General features: G+C 41.5%; 1 protein-coding gene and 1 long non-coding RNA gene across 2 annotated transcripts in view; both read left to right on the top strand.

The window, feature by feature from the left end:
* GNA11 (G protein subunit alpha 11) overlaps positions 1 to 14,340 on the top strand; it is a 178,677-nt gene extending 164,337 nt beyond the window's left edge. Inside the window, exon 7 of the mRNA XM_077475587.1 lies at positions 13,937 to 14,340. Within this exon, the coding sequence (XP_077331713.1) occupies positions 13,937 to 14,127 (191 nt within the window). The 3' untranslated portion in view covers positions 14,128 to 14,340. The remainder of the gene's footprint in view (positions 1 to 13,936) is intronic.
* Positions 14,341 to 14,414: 74 nt separating this feature from the next.
* On the top strand, positions 14,415 to 26,059 carry LOC143974335 (uncharacterized). The gene is made up of 2 exons (XR_013272198.1): positions 14,415 to 17,877; positions 21,636 to 26,059. It is a non-coding gene; the product is annotated as an uncharacterized LOC143974335 (long non-coding RNA).
* Positions 26,060 to 26,304: the final 245 nt, after the last annotated feature.

The raw sequence follows: 26,304 nt of genomic DNA, 5'->3' as shown, positions 1-26,304 counted from the left end.
GTTACAGGTGACGCTGGTTGGTTAGTTATTTTTTTATAGTTTCAGGGCACCCGCCATTTATTACCTAATAAAGGTTTAACCCCCTGATCACCCGGCAGGTGTCATTTGTGACTAATAACTGTTAGGGCAGTTAGGGTTAGCCCCCTTTAGTTCTAAGGTACCCCCCTAACCCCCCCCAATAAAGGTTTAACCCCGTGATCACCCCCCGTCGCCAGTGTCACTAAGGCTGGGTTCACATTGCAGCGGTTTATGAGAACGGATGTGATTCGCACCGCACTGCAGTGCAAATCACATCCGATCTCTGTGCGATTCGAGTTCAGCTATACAGATAGTATGGCTGAATTCGTGTCGCACCCGCCGCAAACTCGCACGGGACCCTTTTTTTGGTCCGCAGCAGAATCGGATCGCATGGGTGTTCACACCATGCGATCCAAGTTTGCAGATCGCACTGCGATATGCGAACTGATCTGGGGGTGTCATTAACATTTCACTGACACTCCCAGCAGTTCGCATAGGGCAGTGTGAACTGCCGCCGGGAGGCATGCGATGCGGGAACCCGCCGCGCATTCGTGGCGTTCCCGCATCGCTCCAGTGTGAACCCAGCCTAATAAGCGATCGTTTTTCTGATCGCTGTATTAGTGTCACAGGTGACGCTAGTTAGGCAGGTAGGTATTTAGGTTCGCCGCAGCTTTTTATAGCGCCAGGGACCCCCATATACTACCGCATAAAGCCCCCTGATTGCCCCCTAGTTAACCCTTTCACCAGTGATCACCATATAACTGTTACAGGTGACGCTGGTTGGTTAGTTATTTTTTTATAGTTTCAGGGCACCCGCCATTTATTACCTAGTCTCACTAGTGTACCCCTAAATTTAGGGGTGTCTACTTTCTAAAATGGGGTCATTTGGGGGGGGGGGGTTTGTGCCATCTTGGCATTTTATGGCCTTCAAAACTGTAACGCCCTTAGAAAGCCTGAAGGCGGTGCTTGGTTTTTGGGGCCCCGTACGCGGCTAGGCTCCCAAAAAGTCCCACATATGTGGTATCCCCGTACTCAGGAGAAGCAGCAGAATTTATTTTGGGGTGTCATTTCACATATGCCCATGGCATGCGTGAGCAATATATCATTTAGTGACAACTTTGTGAAAAAAAAAAAAAGTTTGTAATTTTCCCGCAACTTGTGGCAAAATATAAAATATTCCATGGACTCAACATGCCTCTCAGCAAATAGCTTGGGGTGTCTACTTTCTAAAATGGGGTCATTTGTGGGGGTTTTGTGCCATCTTGGCATTTTATGGCCTTCAAAACTGTAATAGGTAGTGAGAAGTGAACTCAAAAAATTACGCCCTTAGAAAGCCTGAAGGCGGTGCTTGGTTTTCGGGGCCCCGTACGCGGCTAGGCTCCCAAAAAGTCCCACATATGTGGTATCCCCGTACTCAGGAGAAGCAGCAGAATTTATTTTGGGGTGTCATTTCACATATGCCCATGGCATGCATGAGCAATATATCATTTAGTGACAACTTTGTGAAAAAAAAAAAAAAAAAAAAAAAGTTTGTAATTTTCCCGCAACTTGTGGCAAAATATAAAATATTCCATGGACTCAACATGCCTCTCAGCAAATAGCTTGGGGTGTCTACTTTCTAAAATGGGGTCATTTGTGGGGGTTTTGTGCCATCTTGGCATTTTATGGCCTTCAAAACTGTAATAGGTAGTGAGGCGTGAAATCAAAAATTGACGCCCTTAGAAAGCCTGAAGGCGGTGCTTGGTTTTCGGGGCCCTGTACGCGGCTAGGCTCCCAAAAAGTCCCACATATGTGGTATCCCCGTACTCAGGAGAAGCAGCAGAATTTATTTTGGGGTGTCATTTCACATACGCCCATAGCATGTGTGAGCAATATATCATTTAGTGACAACTTTGTGTAAAAAAAAAAAAAAAATTTTTTTTTTGTCATTATTCAATCGCTTGAGGCAAAAAAATAAAATATTCAATGGGCTCAACATGCCTCTTATCAATTTCCTTAGGGGGTCTACTTTCCAAAATGGGGTCATTTGGGGGGGTTTTGTACTGCCCTGTCATTTTAGCACCTCAAGAAATGAGATAGGCAGTCGTAAACTAAAAGCTGCGTAAATTCCAGAAAACGTACCTTAGTTTGTAGATGTGACAACTTTTGCGCAAACCAATAAATATACAATTATTGACTTTTTTTTTACCAAAGACATGTGGCTGAATACATTTTGTCCTAAATGTATGACTAAAATTGAGTTTATTGGATTTTTCTAATAACAAAAAGTAGAAAATATCATTTTTTTTCAAAATTTGCGGTCTTTTTACGTTTATATCGCAAAAAATAAAAATCGCAGAGGCAATCAAATACCATCAAAAGAAAGCTCTATTTGTGGGAAGAAAAGGACGCAAATTTTGTTTGGGTACAACATTGCATGACCGCGCAATTACCAGTTAAAGCAGCGCAGTGCCAAAGTGTAAAAAGACCTCTGGTCATTTACCAGCAAAATGGTCCGGTCTGAAAGTGGTTAAACTGTCCTCTGCTGGCAGGAATTTTAGTTTGCGGAATCTGGGGTCCAGGGCTGCTGCAATAAGACATATATTTTCTCCACCATCATCTCTGAATTTAGTTTCCCGTTATTTTGTTATCTCCTGTGCAGCAACACTTTGGAAAGCTTTGACTGCTGCTGTCTCGTAAATGGTGCTCTGTATGGATTTCTGGAGGCCCTTTACCAGAGGAGGTAGAGCAGAAGCAGTCACATAGGCCTCTCCACTCAAGAAAACGGTAGCACACTCAAATGGCTTCAGGACTTGTTCCACTTTCTCAAGTAAGCTCCACTGATCATGTTTTAAATCTAGAAAGCGCTTCCCTCGTGGTGTGACATCAGGATCGGAAAGAGTTGCAGTCACCGGCCACCTCTGTTCAAGCAGGCGGCTGATCATGTGTAAAGTACTGTTCCATCTTACGGATACATCATTTATTAGTGCATGCTCAGGGGTACCCATTTGTTGCTGCTTTGCTTTAAGCTTTGTAGTGGCCAGCTCACTTTTTTTAAAATGTTCCACAAGGCACTTTGCAGCCCTCAGGGTCTTGCTGATCTGGGGATCCCTCAGGGCATGGTTGACAACTAACTGCAATGTATGACCAGCACACCTGAGAGAAGAGATGCCATGCTTTTCTTCCAAAATACGCAGAGCAGCGACAACATTTGCAGCGTTATCATGGACAACTACATTTACATTGGCCATGGATATCTCAAACTTTTCAGCTGCTTTTTTTAGTAAGTAAGTACTTACAAAGCTGGCTCGTCCGTTTGAGGCCGTAGTGCGCCAGGATGTTTTCTTCTGAGGTGCTCGTGCATCGCAGTAGTGCTGCCGTGGTACGCCAGTTCGGTTTTGCAGAGGGAACAAAGGACCATTTTATCTGGCCTCTGTTTAAAGAATTCTCATACCTTTTGAAAGTCGTGGTCTGGATTTTCGTGCTGCACCGCAATTTTTTTCCCCATTCTCGGGAGCAGGAGCAGCAGGTGCCGCCGCCATTACCTCCATTTACCCGTGAAATGACACGTGCGTGACGCGTCGACGCCATTTACGCACGTCGACGAATTTTCTTAGTCGACGTAGTCGATTACGTCGACGCGTCGTGGCAGCTCTAGTTTGCACTATGGGTAAAAGAGGTACAAGTACCCTGAAGAATAGGGGCTCTAAGGGGTCCCCTTCAGGCTGAGGACCCCCCCCTCTGCAGCACCTTCCCCCCCCCCCCCCCCCCTGTAGGATCCGGGGAGGCTGGCCAGGGAGAGCCATCAGGGTCAGGGGCTGTAGCTGCTTCGGGAACTTCAGCCCCTGTGTACATTACATTTTCCTCAACCATGAACGGTTTAGAGGAAAGATTAGTGGCCTTAATCGCATCCTCACTCAGTGGAAGAAAATGCACTAGGCCCCCCTATGTCACCCAGGACCCTCAGAGTGAGGAACTCTGGGAGAAAGGAGAGGAATCCCCCTCAGAGCATCGGGAGGAAACTGATGATTCCACTTCTGAGGAATCTAGTGGAGAAGGGCCCTCTTCAGCTTCTCAGGATGAGAAAATTTTCAAATTCCTCTTCAGATGATCCTAACAGGGAGTAGCCACACAAGTCAGATGTTAGTCTACTCCCTTACTTAACCCTTTTGTTGCCTGCCACAGGCTCTTGAGATATCACATGGGAGTCCATTCAACATGGTGTCCTATGGAACAAGTTCTGTAGTGCAAATCTGCAAGATGCAAAAAGCACTAAAAATGCAAAGCTATGTATTCTGAATGGGAACATTTTTCAGAAAGAAATGGGTTCCAGCTATTAATGCTGCAATCACCTCAGTGAGCAGAGTCTCGCATGTCCAGTGGATAATGCACTGATGGTAAAGGATCCAGCAAGTTAAGGTTGGATTTTCCTTTTAAAGACTAGATGTCTTTTGCAGTTCTGGCTGCAATTGAAGTAGTTCAGTCTATTAACTCCTTAACGTCTGCTCCGCTATTGTGGTGGATCACATTTTGAGTTAAGCCAATGCATTGGAATGTGGACTCCAAGGGGTTAAGGAACAGGTGTGAGATACCTGAAAGTTCTACCTGATCAACTGACTCGGCAGGGGGCTGGTATATTTGACTCAGTGTCTCACAGATGCTATGAAGGACTCGATCATTTAAGCCCTATGGCTTATACTCGGACTAGTGCATTTTTGCAGAGGTCCATGGCTGAGATATTGGTCAGCCGAAGCACCAGGTGAAAACCCTTAGCCAGTCTGTCCCTTAATCATGCAGCCTCTCCTATGCCTGGGGTATCTGCATTTAGGCAGTCTCAATGGTCTCAATCGTCAGTTTCAGGAGAGAGTTCCCAGGAGCAGCACTAGGATCTTGGGGGCGGAAAGCCCATCAAGCAGAATGCTAAGTCCTTCTCATGAAGGAGCACCTCCATTTGTTTGAGTGAGGGGAAAGGTCCTGCGATTCTCAGCCTGGCAGGAACAATGTTAAGAGCAGAGTGATTTCTGTGATTTTCTTCTTTAGGTTACATCTAGAGTTTCAAGAGCCCGGATGACTCAGTCGGCTTTCGATCTGAGGGTTGGGGTCCTGTTTGGGTGCTGCCTGTGGGGTCCTTGGGGCTGTTGATGCGGCAGTCTTATGCAAGCGTGTCCATCTCCTCAAAGAATGCTCCTAAGGTTCCAGAGGAAAAAAAGAGAAGTGTCTCTTTCAGGTCTCTGTATCAGCTGTTATCCCAGTCAGTGATATCAGAGTTTCCCTTAGTGGAACTGGGTTTTTTGGCTCAAACCTTTTAAGGTCCCAGAGTCCAGCAGAGAGGTAAGACCTGTTCAGGATCTCTGAGATCTGAATTGGCACTTAAACATCCAATCCTTTTATAAGTTGAGACACACACACACTCTCACACACTCTCACACACTCTCACACACTCTCACACACTCTCACACACTCTCACACACTCTCACACACTCTCACACACTCTCACACACTCTCACACACTCTCACACTCACTCACTCACACTCACTCACTCACACTCACTCACTCACACTCACTCACTCACACTCACTCACTCACTCTCACACTCACTCACTCACTCTCACACTCACTCACTCACTCTCACACTCACTCACTCACTCTCACACTCACTCACTCACTCTCACACTCACTCACTCACTCTCACACTCACTCACTCACTCACTCACTCACACACTCACACTCACTCTATGAGTGTTCTGAAGGATTCTGGCACCTCCTTTAGCCAGGTTAAAGGCTCAAGGCATAGCGGTCCTAGCCTATTAGAAGATCTACTTTGAATAGGTCTTTCAGTCTTGGGTCTAAAATGAGAGTCTGATTTCAGCTGTAGATAGCTGAAATCTTTAGGCTGGATTCTTAGCCTAGGAAGATTCTCCTTAAAACCATCAAGGAGGTTACTTGGGGGCTGGTTATAAAGACCATACAGAAGAAGGTATTCTTACCCCAGACGTGAATCAGTTCCATTGTAGGACTAATTCAACTTCTCAGGAAGGAAAATTCCTTCATTTTGGCTTCAGGAGATTTTTAGGGGAAATGGTGGCCTCCTTCAAGGTCATCCCTTACGCGCAGTTTTATTCAAAGACTGCCTCAAGACACCATCCTGTTGGTCTGGAATAAAGAGGATTCAGACCTTGTGTGTTTCCAATACGCTTGGCTCCACACATAGGTCAGAGCCTAAATTGGTGGTTGTTATCCAGCAGGAGGGAAAATCTTTATCCTGCAAGATGTCAACAGATGCCGGCCTTCTAGGCTGGGGAGCAGCCTTGGAAGAAGATTCTGTCCAGGGGAGATGGTCCAGATTAGAGGACCTTGCCTATCAACTTTGTTGGAAGTTTCAGGCAGTATATCTGGCCATAGAATCTTGGCGGTTGGATTACAGGACTGTCCTGACAGGATTCAGTCTGACAGAGCCACGGTGGTGGCTTACATCAATAAATAAATAATAAAAAAAAGTGAATAATGTTCTAGCTTTGGCAGAACACATCACTCCTTGCCTATCAGCAATTTTAATATTTCAGACGTACTGCTCAAGACGCCAACAATTATTTCTGGGAGAATGATCTCTTCACCCCAACGTCTTCCTAGCAATATGTTAGATGGGGTACTCCGGACATGGACTTATTCGCATCCACATTCATTAGTTAGGTCGACAACTTTGTCAAACAAGGGGTACGCTAGCTGGTGGAACAGACGCATTAGTCTCCTCAGGGGATCAGTTCTCACTGATCTATGCATTTCCTCCAGCTCTGCTACTTCCGCGCCTTCTCTGCAGGATTAAGCAGGAACAGAAGGTGGTGATTCTGGTGGCCCCAGCGGGTCCCAGAAGATCTGAATTTATCGAGATCATAAGGAGGGCAGTTGAAGTCCTTTGGACTCTGCCATTATAGCCAGACCTTCTTGCACAGGGTCCGGTATTTCATCCTACTCTACGGACAAGGAGTTTAACAGGTATGACTGTTGAATCCCACTCTATAAAAGATATAGATATGGGTGATCTCCTTCAGTAGTGTCTACTTTGACTAATGCCAGGAAGCTGGCTTCTCGAATCACTTACTATAGAATCTGGAAGGCATAGGTTTCTTGGTATGGATCCAGGGGTTGGCACCCCTAAAGCTATGTCAATAGGCAGGATTCCTGCATATGGGATCTGAAATGAAGCTGGCCTTGACTTTTATCAAGAGCCAGATCCAGCCGTGTCAATGTCTTTTCCTACAGCCTCTTGCTTCCCTCTCTTGGTGCGTAGCTTATTCAGCGGGTAACAGTTTATTCCCCCTATCAAGACACCTCTAAATCCGTAGGATTTAAAATTGGTCTTGTCGGCTTTGTTAAATCAGCCGTTTGAACCTTATGAGAAATTCTCTTGGTTCTTTGACAATAAAGATAATCTTTTTTGCTTGCCATTTCTTCTGCTAGAAGAGTATTGGAACTAACGGCTCTGTCTTGTAAGAGCCATATTTCATCATGTATAGGGATGAGGTGATTTGATGTCCTCATCCTGAACTCTTACCAAAAGTGGTAACAGGTTTTCATTTAAACCAAGATATCTCTCTTCCTCCTTTCTCCCCAGAAGCCTTAATCTGAGGAAGAGAAAGCACTACAGTCTCTTGATGTAGTAAGAGCGATCAGAATCTATTTAAGAGTGATCACTCATGTTCGCAAAACACAGGTTTTGTTTGTACTGCCAGAGGGTCCAAGATATGGACAAGCAGCGTCAAGATCCACTATTTTCCAAATGGTTTTGTCAAGTGATTGATCAAACTTCAGCTTAAAGAAGAAAATTCTTCTTTCTCACATTAAAGTGGAAGTAAACCCTCCTAAACATGTTTTGCTTAGTAGATCATACTTTTCTCAGGCAGCTGATTGCTGCCTGAGAAAGTGCACTTCCTTGTGTCCTTTTCGAAAAAAACGCCGTTTAGATGTCGATGACGTCAGCCGCGCTTGCGCAGTATTGACGTGCGAATGCGGCGTATCTTGTATTGCCGCCTTTGATCTTCCTTATTCTCTGCCTTTTGTTAATATGAGGCATTCTCCTCATTGCGGCAGAGGAGAAGTCTCGCGTTGTAAAGATATCCCTTGGTTTGGATTTGTTATGACGCTACGGCGCATGCGCGAGATTTCCTGAGGGAAATCTAACTAAGGGCGGAAAGGATGTCCAAACCAGACTTTGCAATGGCGCGGGCGATACCCGGGAAGGGAGATATTTTTGAAAATGAGAAAAAAGGTATCTAGAGCGCTCGTTTTTAGGAATTACATGTATAGTATGAAGGCTGATGTATAATATAATAGCAACAGTAGAAAATTAGAATTTTTTTGGTCGGGTTTACTTCCTCTTTAAGAGCGCATTCATCCAAGACGATTAGTGCCTCTTGGGTGATGCATCTTCAGGCCTCTATGGCTCTGATCTGTAAGACCGCAACATTGGTCTTTGGTTCAGACATTTATCCGATTTTTGTTTTGAAATCGATATTAAAGGTCATGAGGAGATTGCCTTTGGGCACAGCATACACTGCAGGCTGCAGTATGAGTCCTCTGGCCTCCTGTTTCCGTGACTGTCTCCCCCTTCCCCCCCCCCTTCAGTTGCCATTGCTATGGGACATCCTACATAGTTATTACTATGGTCTGTGTCCCCTGATGTAAGAAAAGAAAATAGGATTTTTAAAACCGCTTACCTGTAAAATCCTTTTCTTTGACATCAAGTACATCAGGGGACACAGAAGTCCCTCCCTTCTTCTTATACACTTTGATTGCTTGGCTACAAAACTGAGGACTCCCAGTAATGGGATGGGTTATATGGGGCAAGTTAATGCCTTAAGGGGCGTGCCAGTGTCCAGCACCTGATATGCCGATATAAACCAAGTAGTTTATTACTATGGCTCTGTGTCCCCTGATGGACATCAAAGAAAAGGATTTTACAGGTAAACTGTTTTAAAAATCCTATTCTATTCCTGAGCCATGATTGACCAATGGCTCTCTTAGAGCGAGCTGTGATTTTGCCAGTCATCATACAGCAATGCACTGCGATCTCGCAGTGCATTATGGGGCTTTCCACGAACGCCCCAAATGTTTGCTGTTTGGCAAATGGGCGAACACCTGATGTACGAGTTGAACGTATGTTCAACCCAAACCTCGAGCTAATCCCTACTAATAACCATCTGGCGAGTGTATATTGGTGAAGGACGAGCACTGGAAACACATTGCATTTTCATTTTGCTGCACTAGGAAGTGTCACTTTAAGAGGCATTTTCGTGGACATTTCAATGTATGTGGATATTGTTTTATTTATTTCTATATGTATGTGTGTGTATATATATATATGTATGTATGTATGTATGTATGTATGTATGCCGGCCGGCAAGATTTTTAAGCATTACATGGTGTTCATTGATGTAAGTGCAACCTTAATCTTTTTAATAAAGCAAACAAAAGGGGTTTTACAGTATGTTGAGTTTTCCATTATTCAGATGACCAACACAGTCCACACTCCCATCCTCATATGAATCTTGTAGGAGAGCTTTGGGAAAACCCTGGCCAGGGTGTTTGGCCCATATGCTCTACTGACTTCTCTTTCATTAGAGGGTCCTATAAATTTGGTAAGCCTGCATTCTTGAGGTGGTGGTGTCACGCTTTGGAATGTTGCAATGGTGGACGTTCGGTATCTACATGGCTATCTTTGAACATTTTTCACATTCATTTTTTTGCTATTCCCTTGGCCTGAATGCCCCACTGTTTTTCCCCTTTTAGGTTTAAATGTCTTTTTCTCCACACTACCACCATCATTAATCAGATAAAAGGTCTCGTGTGAATCTAGTGACAAACACTTTTCTCTGTTAAACCCTTCTTCCCCTATAGACTGGTCTGAGTACCCTTAGCAGGATTCCCACACACGCATTGTGGATCATAGGCACAAGGTCAGGGGCTATCTGATGTGACCAAATTTCAATCTGCTTGCTGTCCCTGCTGGGGGAGGAGCGGGGACCCATTAACCCCTTCAGGGGTTAAACTTTCCTTTATTATTGTCCAGAGAGGATTTCTCCACTATTATGTCAGACTTCACAGTATCAGTGAAGTATCACAGCCATGCTAGCTGTCCATGCTAGCTTGCGAATTGCTTGCGAGTCCTTCCCTGATTTTCCTGAGGCTTCTGCACAATCGGACAAGGATAAGGAGAATTGTACCTTATCCCTTGTACTTCGGACTCGCAATAGTTAGTGAGGCAGTCTGCACATTTCTAAATCCAGAGCCTGCATCAGCTACTTCAAAATGGATTAGACAAAAAAATTAGTGGCGCTACTAAAAAGTATGAGATTTAATACATTAGTCCTTCAATAAGTCCTTGAAGTGGATTCTCAGTATATGTGGAGGGAGAACGATGAAGAGGGGGGAGACCTATATATATTACTTTAGCAGTCCAAAACAACCTTGGCAGCCTTTGAGGGGGGAGCTAAAAGCAGACTCCAGATATGCAAATGAGAAGGTTGGGTTAGAATGTTAGAACTGTAAACATTTTAATGAGATACAGGTGCATTATCCACTTATGTGGAGGTTAAGGAAGTAAGGCACGAGTCCATCTACACTGGCATGGTGTTCACTGAAGAGCTGCGTTCTGAACAGCTGATTTTTCTGCCTGTGGGGGAGAAATCCTAGCCAGCAGGCTCTCTAGGACCACAGCGATGAAACCGAGGCTTGGATCAGGCGGATGGTGAGGGCTGGAACTCGGCGCCGGGCTTTATGACGTCACTGGTGGGTTGCAAATCTGTTTTTGGAGCATGCGCACTGGTAGATGGGAATCAGGTTGCCCTCCTTTGTCAGATCCCAAAGATTCTGCTGGCTAGGATTTATTCCCCACAGGCAGAAAAATCAGCTGCTCAGAATAAGGGGGCTGAGTTTGCCTGAAGGAGGCGGTGCCTCAGAAACTCATTCTGACCTGCCCCTGTCCTTATTTCTTATTTTTACTGTCACACTGACCTAGGCATCCTCTTTCTGATGTTTTTGTTTTGTGTCTGAGAAAATTCCCATTTCCTGCCGAGGAGCTGCTGGTTACTGTGTACACTATCCCCATCCACCTGTGGATCCATCCTGTGGGCTTCTCCTTGATATTCCTTACTACTATGGACTGTATGGACTAATTCTTAGCCAATTTGTTTTGAGTATATGGTTATTGATCCCTTATGGTCCACCTTATACCTGCCAATGAGCACTGACGCACACACTAGCTGCCAGTTCGGTGTGATATATTGCTTGCAGGCTTCTGCCCCATACTGGACCAAAAAGGTCCTCAACCCATTCCTCCAGGTACATAAATTCTCTCTGAAAGCTGCCTGGTTAGTCATTCTTATCTAAAAGACCAAGGTTCAGTTTGTTACTGTTGACATCAAGGATGCTATGGGATAGAAACTTGCAAGTTCCCAAATTTCCATCACATCAATGCTACCTGTGTTTTACTGTGGGAATGCAACATTTCCAACTTATTGCCCTTCCCTTTCGCCTGTCCACTATACCACAGGTTTTTGCAAAAGTGCTAGTCCCTGTTCTGGTTCAGCTTCGCTCTCAGGGCACCCCTGTAGTGTGTGACCTTTGAAAAAACCTCAGCTAGCATCCAGTGGACTGTGTAGACCCTCTAGAGGTTCTGGTGGTGCCTGAATTTATAAAAAAAAACTTTTATTGCTTGTTGTATCTCGCACACTCATAGACACCGTGCTGTCCAAAGTTTATACAGTGGCATCAGTTCTTCCTGAGCTATGATATGCCCCTCTAAAATCTCTTCCTAATCTACTCCACAGGATTGAGAGGCCATTCCAGTGATATTCCTCACACCAAACTGGCCCCTCAGGCTCCTGGCACAAACTCTGTGAGCCTCCCAGATGGTTCGGATCTTCTGTACTGAAGCCAGTTTCCCACCCTACTTTTCATATGTCTTAATTGGCTGAGGGACAGAGGCCTGTCGGATTCCATCATCTCAACCCTGTTAAAATCTAGGAAGTTGACTTCTTGCAAAGTCTACCATTGCACTTGGAAAAAATATTTCTCCAGGAAGTTTTCCAACTTTTCTCCAATCTGGTTTGGAACTGCAAGTGACCTTTGGTACCATAAAGAGTCCGGTATCTCCCTTGGCATTTCTGTCCAGAAACGACTTGGAAACTAACAGAAAAACTTGCTTCTCATTCCGCTTGTGCACATTTCCCCCTGTACACGCCCCTATCGTTCTGTGGGTTTTCAACCTGGTTTTGTGGTTACTCCAAAGGCGGCCTGTCCTTTTCTGATCAGTTAGTTGTGCAAAGTGAGATCCTGAGTTGGCAGTCTTAAAGTGGTTGTAAACCTCCTGAAATGAACAAAGCATAGCCTCATATAAAGTGCACTTGCCTCAGTCAATAGCACCTAGGGTGGGACCTGGTTGCTCTCTCCTCCTTCTGCAATCTCCATGCATGACTCAGTTTTCTTTGACACCAGGGAACCCATGGAGATGTGCACACAGCAGGTGATTAACAGCCCTAGATGTGCATGTTTGCCATCAAGGGTATATGTGTGTGGAGTGGGGGGGGGTCCTTTTTAGGGGTGTACCAAATGTTTTTTTTGGTGTCTAAACCGATAGCGAAAATGGGCGATACCGAAACTTATTTAAAACATTTTTTTATACAGGAGATGGTCAGGGACATGGTACATGGTACAGGAGATCAATGCAGCCTCACCAGTGTCGCCAGTAGTGCAGCCAGTGTCCCCATTGCAGCCTTTGAAGGGAGAGGAGAGCCGCCGCTGCCATCCAATCCTGGGACGGGTGATCTGTCTATCAAAGTTCCCCACACAAGGGGGGAGGGGCTGTATGTGACGGTGCGCAGCGGACATCACAGCTATTGAAATGAAAGCTGTGATGTTCCCGGTGCTCTAATCAAACAGGCGGTGGCTCTCCTCTTCTACGATATAGGAAGCCCCCCGATAGGCGGCACCAGGGGCAAGGGGCGGATCCCCGCCCCATTTTCGGCTTCATTATCGGCCGCTTTTCTTTTTTTTTTCGGAAATTCTGACGGAGAAAGTCTGATCGGATTCCCTCTCACTCCCACCTCTGTTCTGTGAACAACCTTTTACACAGGGAATTGGATAATAAAAAATTTAGAGCAGTTATGGGATGTCCTTGCCTTACTAATAAAAAAGAAACTTCTGTCTGTGCTGCTGTTAGTTTCCTTAGGGCATGGAGTAAGGGCAGTTCTCCTTAAAGCAGTTAAATCTGCCAGGGGTTCCCAATCATTCCACTAATCGATTCACATTTTATTCATTCTCTGGTGCTAGGTATTTAATAATGCAGTTCAAACCCACCAGATTTTTTAAAACAAGTAATGTCTGAAAAAACAGGAATCTGTCAACATATGAGAACACAGAACAAGACTGGGAGGCACCACATGTTCTGTGGAGTCAGTGATGGTCTTTCCTATATGCAAATTTAGGAGCATAATAACATACTTTCACATGGGGTGGACTCCACCAGCTCAGCGGGTAGTCTGTCCACTAATCTCTGCTGAGCTGGCGGGTGGCTTGTCCCTGTCTGCTCTGCTTATGCAGAGCAGACGCAGGCCCAGCTTGCTGTCCTCTATGGGAGATCGAATGTAAACAGACCACCTGTCTATTTAAACCTGACTGTCATGCGATCCCCTATCCGTTTGTTTTTGGCGAATTGCATCAGTTGTTGGCAGGTGTCAACGTAAACATGTCCATTGATACCCGCTACTCCATAGAGGGCAATGGATGGTCCTATCAGTTCTGCCCAAAAGAACTGACAGGCAGACCCTATTGATCCACCCTTGTGAAAGGGGCCCAAGAGGGTGCTGTGTAAAGTCTTTGACCTCTTTTCTTCAGCCAAGAGATCTGAAATGAATTAATTTGTTTCATGTGTTTGCTTTCTAGGCCCTCAACGAGATGCGACAACTGCTCGTGAATTCATCTTGAAAATGTTTGTGGATCTGAATCCCGATAGTGACAAAATAATCTACTCACATTTTACCTGCGCCACAGACACAGAGAACATCCGCTTTGTATTTGCTGCTGTAAAAGACACCATTCTACAGCTAAACCTTAAAGAGTACAACCTGGTGTGACCACGCTCCATCACTACTCCTGCTCGCCTAAATTATGTTATATATCTCTCTCCACCAGAGGGTGGAGTAACTGCATAACCGAGGAGGAGGAGCCTCCAATCCTACATTTGTTTATTCTTTCTTTTTTAAATTGGTGATTTTTATTTTTTATTTGCCAAATTACTGAAATGCAGCAAAGTGCTGTAAGTCTGCCTTGGAAATAACAAAATTAATGTGATTTTTTTTCTCATATATATATATATATAATATATATATATATATATATATATATATATATATATATATATATATATTATTATGATGTTGTTTCTAGAGAAATGTGTTGCTTCATCCTTAACTAAGTGGATGTAGTTATTTGAGCTGTTTGCTCAGTGTGTACATGGCCATTTTACAATCTTCCTTTTTATATACTTTTGTTTAGACAACAAAATGTTTTGCCTCCAACTTGGCTGTTCAGGTCTGCGCCCATAAGTGGTTTCCCACCTTGGTTTTTATTTTGTCAATGCTGTTAAGCTGCATTGCATGGTTTTAACAGACTACGATATACATGACAGGGCTAAAATTCTGTATTTCTTTCTAGAGATGGTAAAATCAGTTTTGTGTGTATGTATATTGTATATCATATATAGGTATGTATATTTTCTTTTCTTTTTTATTATTTTTATTCTGGACATATCTCCTGTCTTAAACTTATTTACCCATGATATATTTCTGGAGTTAGAACTATCTCTAGTCATGTTTGCACTCCAAAAGTGAAGAACTACAATAAGATAGTAAAGTCTTAAAGGGCAAGTCCCAGAAATTTAAAAAAAAATACCTCATACTAAAGATTTTTTTTTTTTTTAAGATCCTAAAGTATCATAAATATCCTAAAGTATTTTCAGTGTTGTGAATCTACTTAAGTATGCATTAATTTTAACAGTTGTCAGTTTCCAACAATGGTTCCTATTCCTGACAGTTCCAAGCAGTGTTCTTTATTCTCATCAATAATAGTGAAAAGTGTCAGCCCTGCCCATAGCACCAAGTCAGCATCTTCATTCCTCGCTGTGAACAATTTACATTTGTGGATCCTTGTATGAGCTTATGGTTTCACCTGTAATGTGGTGAAGAGAACCATAGAGCATGAACTGTTAGTGGGCCTGACTAGATGGACTTCCAAATGCTGAGCTATAGGGTAGCTATAGATGCATGGGACTTTTTACAGTATTGGTTGTTTCCAGACCATTTCTCTTAAGTTCACTTCAGTATACAGAATAATTTGCAGTAGATGGGCAGTTCTGCAGTATTTTAATACGTTTGGGTATTATGGTGTGGCAGTAGGACCTATACTTGAAGTTGATCAAAATAAATGTACTTCTATGAAATATCAATATTGCAGCCCACCAACTGACATCTGCAGCCAGAATATTCATATAATGCAAGGCCTTTGTGCTGAAGTAAACATTTTTTTCGGTTTATGTAGTGTTCATGAGATCTGGCATTCTATAATTCCCAACAAAACCGTCAGTCGGTACCAAGCTGTTGGGTAATGGGCCTGTTCCAGATTGGCCTCTTGGAAATAATGGGCAGTCTGCCTTAAAGCCCACCAACCCAGTGTTCTGCTTGGTACAGGGACACTGTTCTGTTGAGATACTGAGACTTTTTCGGGATAAAGGTGCAATTTGTTGTATATAATTTGTCTGCAGAGGCCAGCAGGGGTTCTGTACTGATTTTTATGTGAAGTGCACTTATACTTAAAGGGACATTGAAAGCAATATGCAACTATAATGTTGTGTATTTCAAAAGTGTCCAGTGCTTAACAGAAATGAAAACTATTGCAGTAAATCCCCTGTCTTGCAGAGAAATATTTTGTTATAGCTTACTTCCAGTTAACATGCTCATTGAAAGACACTACAAGACACTACAAGGCCCTCTTTGGTAAGCCTTATGTAGCCTACGATGGCTGATAATGTAGCTTTATGGCAAAGGTAATGCCATATGTTTTAACTTTCTGTACATAGATCTGTCCCTCTATATCCATATTAACAAATTGTGTCTGATTTTTTTTTTTTTTTTTTTTTTTTTTACCCAGGTATAATTTTCTGGTTCTTTAATTTCAGTACCATGGCTCGCTCCCAAATTTTTGTTAATGTGACTATACTGACTGCATAGATTACGGAAATGTTCCACTAACTCGTTTGTTAAAAAAAAAATATTTTTTTTTTTTTTCTTAGTTTTTTTTACCTCATGTTAAAAATAACAATCATACTATGGCAGTTGTTGCATACATTTTAACCCTTCCCAAGCTGAAACTTTATATTTAACGTGAGCCTGTCCTTGCAGGTCAAAGTTAGATTCGCTTATCACCTCCTGAATTCCATTTATCAGTCTAAGCATTTAGCCCCCCTTTCTTCTACAGTGCAACGCTGGGTGCTTGTTAGACTTAATGTGTTTGCAGCCATGTGGCGGGCTGAGGGATAGCCCACATACCTTTTGGGTAAGCCCAAATCAAACCTGAATGTTTGTTTGTTTTTTGTTTTTCTCCAGCATGCTAGTGGAGTGGTAGGGATGGACATGACATTGTCGAGTACAGGCAACAGGATAGAGATTAGGAGGGCAATTAAGTGAATGTTACTTTGCCCTGGATGGGTAAAGTTCACTTGAAAATATTGTAAATCATTTTGTTGATTCCTGTGTTGCCCTTTAGTTTTCAGCAAGTTGAAATGTGTTCATGCTTGTGTGGTGGTTTTCTGTAATATTAAGGTTTTATTCATATTTCAGTGCAAGTCTAAATGTTTTGGCTGCTTATGTTTTCTGCACATTTTTGCCCCCTCGACTAATTATTCCAGTGTTTCTGACCTGCACTTTTTTTTTATTTTATTTTTTTACATGGAATTAAAGGATTACTTGTGAGCAGTCAACAGAATCTAGTATTCTTATTGACATTTTGGTGTTTTTAATTGTCAGCTAAAGTGCTGGTAATATCCAGTTGGAATTGAACTTCCTGTAATAAGATGCTGATAAACTGCTGTATTTGGCTATACTGATTAATAATCTGCAAATTTTGTGCCTTATGAATTCCGTTTGAAGAGTATATTTATTCCGTAGAAATATAATTTTCGACTGCTTCTAATAAAAAGCAGCAGTATTGTGTACATTTGAATCCTTGTATGCTAGGCGATGTGACATCTGTGAGCAAGTTGCACTACATAGTATGATGTTTTCCAGTTTTGATGCAGCTTTTATTTGTATCAGAAGCATGTTGTTGGTTGGTACTTCTATAAGTGACACTATAGATTTTTTTTTTTTTTTTTTTTTTTTGTTATAAGTAAACTAAACCAGGCCATAGAACAATATGAGGTAACCATCTTCAGGCATTGGCTATCATTAGTATGTCCACTCCCCTGAGGAAATCTGGACATCATTATTACTCCTGGGATTGTATTTAAGGGGAGTTGCCATTCTGCAGTTTATGGACAATGAGCGCTGAGGCCTCTGTCAACAGGCTTTTGTTTGCTTCAAAACTGCTTTTCTCTCCATACAGGTAAATGGGAATTCAAAATGGCTTGAAGGAGGTTGAGGAAGCATAGGATGTCAAATGACGGTCAGGATGTGGTTAACTAGATGCCAAATGTTCCTGTCCATGAACTCTGAATGATCTCAGAAGCATAATAAACTGACATCAGTGCATGCAGAATGCACCTGCATATGCTCAATGACACAGGTCGTGGATCTATTCAGCGTCTTCATCTGGCCCAGGAGTCAGAAAATGTCAGTATTTTTATTTTTTTGTGACAACTCTTGCAACTCTAGCTTGAATCCATTTTCTCATCAATTACAGGCCAAGCTCTTTTCATCACCGGCCTATGTAAGTTTATCTGTATGCTTTAGCAGCGAATCCTCTAGAAGCCTTGGGGCACTTCCTACGGATTGTTAGGGATTATAGGAAACTAAAGCAGAGACAGTACAACTATATAGGTTGGCTTGTAATGGTAGTCCTAGAGATGGGGGAAATCTCTCGTCCTTGAAAAAGTGTTGGAACAAACCCTGTCCCACACCATAGAAAGTGACAAAAGTCTGACTTACCAGTTTGAAAAAGGTTCCTGCACTATTTTTGGTGATTTCATGTGTCAACCTGCATTATCATCTGTGCATGAAATCGCACTGGCCTGACGGCTTTGAAATCCTGCTGAAGTAGCAGGGCTTCAAAGCTGTATGCTGTGTGAACGGTTGCTAAATGTGAATATAAAATGGCAACAATGGCAGCCGCAGTATACAGAATGTCCTAACTACTACAAAAAGCTTCTTTTTTTTTTTTTCTTTTTTTGCATACGTTTGCAAATACTTGTGGAAGCTATACTAGCACATCAAGGCACCTCTCGTAAGCGTTGCCCCTAACTCTAAATCACTGGGGCCTTGATGCACCAGTGTAAATGTGTTACTATTGTTTGCTACAAACCCTGTTTTTGCAACTGTTATATGCTTTAGTCTCATTTTACTAGGACTTTGTGCCCTTGATTTTGAGCTTCTTCCTACCTCCATTCTATTCAGTAAGCGTCTTTCATGGCTCCTGAATTTGGTTAATGGAATTTGAGCAAGGCTTAGTCCTCGGGCCCTCCCTAGTATTTATGGCTTTTTTTTTGTACTCCCAGTGAGTTGTAGGCGGGGGGCAGTCCTACAATAACCCAGCCCATAGCTAATTCCCAGAATAACCTGGCCTGCAACCAATTTGTGTATAAAAAAGTGTAAGCCCTTGTACACACGGTTGGAGAATCTGTCGGAATTAGTCTTATCGGACCGTGTCGTCAGATAATCCGACTGTGTGTGATATGCATCGGGCTGATTCCGACCCAATTTTCCAACATGTTGGAAATATTTCCCGACCAACTGGGCCGGAAGAACCTAATCCGATCATGTGTAGAGCATTTTCATCGGACCAAGTGCCACGCATGCTCAGATCAAATTCCTACATCAAAGCTATTGGTTACTAGCCTGAATGTAGTCCCATCGTAACGAAATTACGTCATCACGTTCTGAAAGATCGGATTTTTCGCCAACTTGGCCCGACCGCCTGTATGCAACAGTTTTGGACTAAATCCGACGGGCAAAATCCGACGGATTTGGTTGGCAAAATCTCCGACCGTGTGTACGTGGACTCAGTCTATGTTGGAGATGGATTCAGAGAATGCTCAAGCTCATTTTTACTAGTAAAAAAAAGTGTAACATAAGCTGGGCACACAGGCCAAAAATGGTCAGTTCGGCAGAAATGAGCCGACTTCCAGCACATACGAACAGCTGTCTGTTCTGCAGAAGCAGGTCTTAAAACCGGATTCTGTTGAACGGGCATGCTGGAAAACCAGCATCTGATCAATGATTTCTGTCAGAACACAATAGCACAGTGGGGCAGATCGCTGCACTAACCTTGCTTGTGTTAGTACAGTGATCTGTCAGTACCCAGCTTAAAGGATAAGTTCACCTTTTATAACTTATTACTGTTGCAGCAGCCCCTGCACCACCTATCTCCTGTTGCGACATGTGAGATTCCACCCACCCTGCTGCATCATTCATTCACAGAGTTCTGTGAATAGGAGGACTATAAATACGTACAGCCTTTGCAGCTGGCTTGTAGTTCTCAATGAACTACTATGGCACCTTGTGAGCTCCCTAGATCAGCCTTTCTCAACCTTTTCAACACAGATGAACCCTTGAAATAGTTCTCTGGTCTCTGGGAACCCTGCTAAAAATTAGAAATCTACAACTCATGATACATTAGTGTGATAGTCATTGGGAAGAATGGTCCTTACACTTGTGATCGTTGGGAAGAATTACCTCCTTGCAGAAAGATAAAAAGATCAATGGTGTGAGTGGGAACTTATCTGAGAGGCAAAAATTGCACAATGCTGAAGGAACCCCTAGCAACCTCTGGAGGAACCCTAGGGTTCCACGGAACGCTGGTTGAGAATCACTGCTCTAGATAGTTAATTTCTTGCCATTGTGTTACTGGCTGCCGATATAAGGTACAGACAGCTTATACTGGCAGTCTGCAGGAGTCAAGCTGATAGCAGATTCATTGCTTTGTAGGCTCCTAGTACCTGCCAAAAGTTGTGCGTGTTTTTTACAAAGGTGAGCTTATCTTTTAAGTGAGACTCTCACAGAAGAGGATTTTCAGACTAATAATGGTAATAGACACCTTTTTATAGTAGCTAATGTTTAAAACTTTTTACCTGCAAAATGTTATAAATAAGACCTTGAAAAAAACACTTACATCCTAGCAGCCCTGGAGCTGTTTTTTATTTTTATTTATTTTTTTCTGTTAAGAATGAACTGTAAAAACACTAATGTATATATATTTTTTCTAACACAAGTAAAAAAAAATCTATATAGGCTCAATTCACATTTGTGCGATGCAGGAAAATCTGCAAATCCAGTGCAGTTCCCGCATCGCACCTGAATCGCCAGCAGTTCACACTGCCCTCTGTGAACCGCTGCGGGTATCAATACAAAGTTAATGACACCCCCAGATTGGATCGCAGCGCAAACTGTGAAATGGAGCAGGAATCAGATTACATAGTTATGAACAGCCATGCGATCCAATTCCAGTGTGGACCAAAAAAAGGGTCCTGTGTCATTCTGGTGCAGATGCGATTTCATCCATATAGTTTGTATGGCTTAAAACTCATCGCACAGAGATCGCATGTGATCCGCACAGCAATGCGGTGCGAATCACATACAATGTCTTGCATCACACTAGTGTGAACCGGCACTTGGAGTTTGAAAGAATAAAAGTAATCTCTGAGATTGTTCTTGCAACTAGCCATATCTAATTTGCATGTAACATCACCCTAGGACAGTTTGAAACATGGGTCTATTTTCCCATGTAATGCATGAGCTTGTTTCTCTAAAAATTAACATTCATATTGCCTGCTCACTTCTGCTTAGACAATCAATGCTGGCAACTGAATCAGCCTTTTATGAATGTTAGATTTCTGAGTGTTAAGCTCATTCTGAAACATGTTCTCGGATTGCTTAAAATCCTGAATTTGCCTGAAAAGACAAGGATTAGGTTAAATGATTAGTAAGTCAAAAGTATTGATGTCAGTCTTTGTTAATTGGTGGTGTAAATTTTAATCTGATAAAATTGTTGGCCAGTTTACAATAACCCCATGCATGCTCATATTGTAAAGGTTCCACAACCCAGCCTTGCACCTTTCAGGACACAGGATAGTTAGTTGATTGTGATTCAAAATAATGACATCAAAGGGGCTATGTCATACTAGCAACTTCATAGCAGCAATGTGCAGGGACTACGAATCTCTGCTTAATTTTCTCCGGCAATATATGTAGCTACCTACAGAGTTGCAACTATAAATTGCTGGTTGTACCATGATCATTGGCATTCGCATTGGATAACATGAATAGCTACTAAAAGCTGATGTTTCTGTCAGTCACTCAGCAATTCAGCTACAAATCATTTAGGATTTCAATGATACTGACATTCATTGACATTTAATTTTTTTTTTTTTTCCTAGCAACAAAACTCTAAGGAAAATGCTTCTAAAGATCACTACTACAGAATCGTCAGTGTGACCTGAGCCTAACAATGTGCGCCAGATGTTCTGGCTGTTTGTTGGTTGTTTTGCCATATTTTTACATCCTTTTTTTTTTTTTTTTTCTCAAATCACTTATACTACCTAAGTTTTGTGAACTGTCATGTTGACATGTGCAATCAGATATAGATGTACTTGCATAGAAAATGAAAGCAGACATCTTGTTTACAAGAAGCACTCCATAACCCCGTTTTTATTTTTTTTATAACGTGTTTTGTATAGTGTCTGTAGTGGTTTGTACATTTTTATTCCACAGAAAGACATTCCTTTTTAAAGATGAATGCCAGGCAGGTATAACAAACACATTGACATACTTGAAATTATTAAATATATTATACAGGTTACTACTATCCTGTAGTTGGCCAACCACTAAGATTTCTCCATCCATAAATTTCCCTGCCGGGCTATTGTCTTCTGATAGCTGTGGTAATCGGATGACCTCATTAGTGCAATACTGATCCTTTATTGTCCAGTCACAGGCTGGGGGCAAGTGAGGTGACCAAGCCGCAATACTTAACTGCGGTACAAAAATGCCAACTCACTAGTCTGGGCATGCTGTGTGACAGAGCTGTGTAAGTCTTTAGAGTAGACAGGCAGGAAAAACAACTCCCTTATACAGTATGTATTCTGGCTATAAACGCTGCTTTCCCAGAGTGTAAGGGTTACCATTAAAGTGTAAGTTCACCTTTACAGAAAATCTGTAGGGTGAACTTACACTGGATCCCCTTTCTATCACACCTGGTTCCGCTAACCTGGAGTCTGACGATCTCCCGTTCTGACAAATCATATTGCTGCCTTACCAGTCTGGGGATTTGATGAGGTACGTTTAGGAGATTGAGACGCAGGGGATTTGTAAGCCCCGGACCGGTGAAGCAGCTACCTGATGTGTCAGTACGGATGACCGCTGGACTCCAGATCAGCGGGACCAGGGGGGATGAGGACAGGGTCCAGTGTAAGTTTTAAGCTGAATCCGAATTAAGCATTTTGCTTCTTTTTCTTGTGAGAAACAATGTGTGTATTTTTTATTTTTTTTTTGTGATTTCAGAGAATTTTTATGAGAACACTAATCTTCCCTGACTAGAATTTGGCCACAGAAGTTCACCTTATTATTATTATTTTTTTAATACTTCCGCACTGTTTGGACTTTAAAGTAACAATCACTTTTTTATCCATTGTCAATTCGCTCTGTTTTTATATGCTAATATTTATGCTGTTGAGGCTATGAGATAACAACTCACCTAGCACTTCTTACTTAACTGTGTTCATTTTGCACCATGTAAATATATAAAGGATTGCCTAATGGGATATTCCACTTTCCTTCCAGAATAAAAAAAAAAAGTCCTGATAGGGAGGTTGTCCCTTCCCTGTGTTAAATGGATTTGCTCAGTACTGTGTTTCTTCAGTTGAGGAAAAAAAGAGTGCCTAAAATACACTTTCAATAGTTTTCTAAGGAGAAGGAGCCCCAAAACTGGTTAACCTAGGCTGAGTAGAGATTTTGTCTTGTACCTAATGTGTAACATTTCATTTAAATGCTCTATTCCCATTTTTTGCTTTTGCCATCTTCTATATTTTAAATGAGCTTAATGAAGGCAAAACTGTGAACACTTTTATAAGCATAATATCTTACTGATATCTCCTCCTAACTTGCTCCACAGGCCTTCATATTTATACCATATGTGAATTCTTTGCTATTTTGTTGTTAGTCTAAAGGAAAAGTGCCAAAGTAGCTGAGGTTTCAGCTGCATGGTTAATAACTCCCTTGTGTTACTTAGGATAGAAGATGCTATTTTATAAATATGAATATTCATATTCTTTTCATTCCCATTTAACAATTTGCTGTTTATTGTAGCCCAATTATGGGACACACTGAGCATGTAAAATAACTAAAAAACCTTGATAAAATATCTCAAAGAACCCTTCTGCAATGAAAAAAAACTATATATGTAGCCAAAACCTTTTTTCTTTTTTCTTTCTTTAAACCCATTAAAGTTAGTAATGTGGTCTGCATCCTCACTAGGGAGATTCCTTTGTCCTGGTAATCCTTGTCAAGGAAACAAAGTGATGCTTCTGTCACCTGAACAAGTTGTGAGGGTAAATCTTTTCTCAGTGAGGACACGTGTACTGGTGACAACTATCTCCCCACACTTTGAAGAGATTTCTTCTCACTTTCTTTTGCATGAAGGGACATCTCCCCAATAGGGCACCGGCAGAAAAAAGATAAATAAAAATAAACTGGGGTTTAACCTTTCCCTACTTTAGGCGAAACAAATTTTTTGGTTATACACAAATTTTAAACTCTACGGTGAAAAAGAGAAATCCTGAGTAACTGTTATATACAAAAGACAATATCTGGTGGAAGGTGTTGTGTGACAGATTGCATGTGACATAATGTGTAATTGCATTCCCATTTCTAATGTTACTGCTGAAATTGCATTCAATATAGTTGCCATAATTTTATTTCCAATACAGCAGTAATGGGGTGTTAACCTGATACACACGGGCCGACTATCAGCCGGTTTAACAGAAATGTGTGTACGGCAGCATGTCCAGCTTCTGTAGAACAGGCGTGCCAGAAAAACCTCTGCTGATCGGCATCCTATCAGTGCTTGCAGCGAATGGCTGTGAGTGTTGACTGGTGTGTTCTAGCGGGGATCCCCCTGTCGGAACAGAATAGCTCAGCGGGAAGATCACTATACTAATATTGCATGGTTGGTACAGAGACCTCCTTGCGAGCTCCTCAGGTTTTTTTTTTGTTTTGTTTTTTTCTTCGTTCATCTGAGTGAAGAAAAAAAAAACTCCTGGTGTGTACCAGGCATTACGGTCATTGCCGGAAGGTATTTTTGTGGATTGTGGGCACTGAGGAATTGTAGTATATTAACAACCTTGTTTTTATCCTATGTACATAAGCTGTATTTTTATTTTCTACCTGAAGTTTCAGTGTAGGAATTAATAAAATGAATTAATGTAAAACTGGTATACAAATTAAAAATGTATCTATTACAAATACTTGTTGGGAAAATTGTGAGTTTGCTGATTACACATTTTTCATATAATACTTTGTGCATTATATAATGGCAATGTATACCATGGGGCCAATTAACACCTCTGCAGTATTTGGTGTGGTGAATTTTGATACCTTTTGCATGTGGTGCCCTTCATTCCTCTTGGAACATGCACTGCTGGAAACCGCACCAACAGTGTGACAAATAGGATTACAAGAAATACACCACACTAAAATACATAGATGTGAACCACCTTAAGCTGAATTCTCCCCCAGCCTTTTTGGGAGTTTTTGTTCAAATGGACATGATGGTTTAACACGAGCAGAAGCTGCATTCAGCAAAATCTTTAATGTAATGCCTCCAAGCAAATCTGTTCGTTAAGGCTGGGTGGTGGAGAGCTTTTTGTGGCTGTGCGTAAATTTTATGCTTGCTTTTTCATGTCCCGTCACTGTGCAAATCTCCTGAATATCTCCTTTCCTTAATATTGCTGTTTATACAGGTATGATGAGCAAGAACTTGGAGAAAAATAGATCAAACAATGGTGACACTATATATAAATAAAAGGGTTAGACATGCAATTAAATTTTTACCATAGTCCACTAAAATCATCCTCCACCTAAGACACCTAGCTTTTTCCACCTAAAAATATATGTTCACTTTTAACAAGAGTCTTATTTTTACTGTTAAAGATTTTTCTTATGGCGTTGGGCCCTGCTTATGAAATGTAGAACAGGATATAGAGAAAGTGATAATAAAATTAAATACAAGCACATTACAATTTCATTACCTTTTTTTTAAAAAAAGTTAACCCCCCTGGTACAAAAAAAAGTTAATTGATTTCTACCTTGCTATAATTGGTTTAGAAAAAGAGGGAATACAGTAGTATTTGTCAACCACCATGATGTCAATAAAATTGTTTTTTATAAAGTACCCATTAAAAGAATGACTGAATTAATACATTTAATTAATGTTCTTTTCAGATATTTCTGTATACATGGTATAGTTCTACAACATACAGGGACCTTTTTAAATTATTTAGAATTTGATTCCTATGTGATTTTTACATGTCCTTTTAAATATTCTGAAGCTTCCTCACTTTTCTGAATGTACTAAGGTTGTTGAGCATCCTCCACTCAAAGAATAGTAGCAGAATTCAAATGGACCATATTCACTGATATGTGCATTGCTATATGCCCTACGATACACCCAGTCAGCCTGCACCCTCCACTCCTTTCCTTGAACTGACACTTGTCCCTTTATGCTATCTTCCTTTTTGCTCATATGCACACACTGGAATTTGATTTTCTTATTGTGCTCTTGAAAATAAAATGTTTGAAAGTGGAACATGTTTCTACATAGCGTCTAGTATGTTTTGTGTCTGTTTTTATATAAGAAAAAAAACTAAAATTTAAGAGGCAAACTTGAACAGGAGATGAATATATATATATATATATATATATATATATATATATATATATATATATATATATATATATATATATATATATATATATATATATATATATATATATATATATATATATGAATATATATATATATATATATATATGAATATATATATATATATA

Source organism: Lithobates pipiens, unplaced genomic scaffold, assembly GCF_037356315.1.
Source record: "Lithobates pipiens isolate NorthernLeopardFrog02 unplaced genomic scaffold, aLitPip1_a1.2 Scaffold_13, whole genome shotgun sequence".
NCBI lineage: Eukaryota > Metazoa > Chordata > Amphibia > Anura > Ranidae > Lithobates > Lithobates pipiens.
Note: the sequence above shows the minus strand (reverse complement) of the source record. Positions and strands in the feature narration are given on the sequence as shown.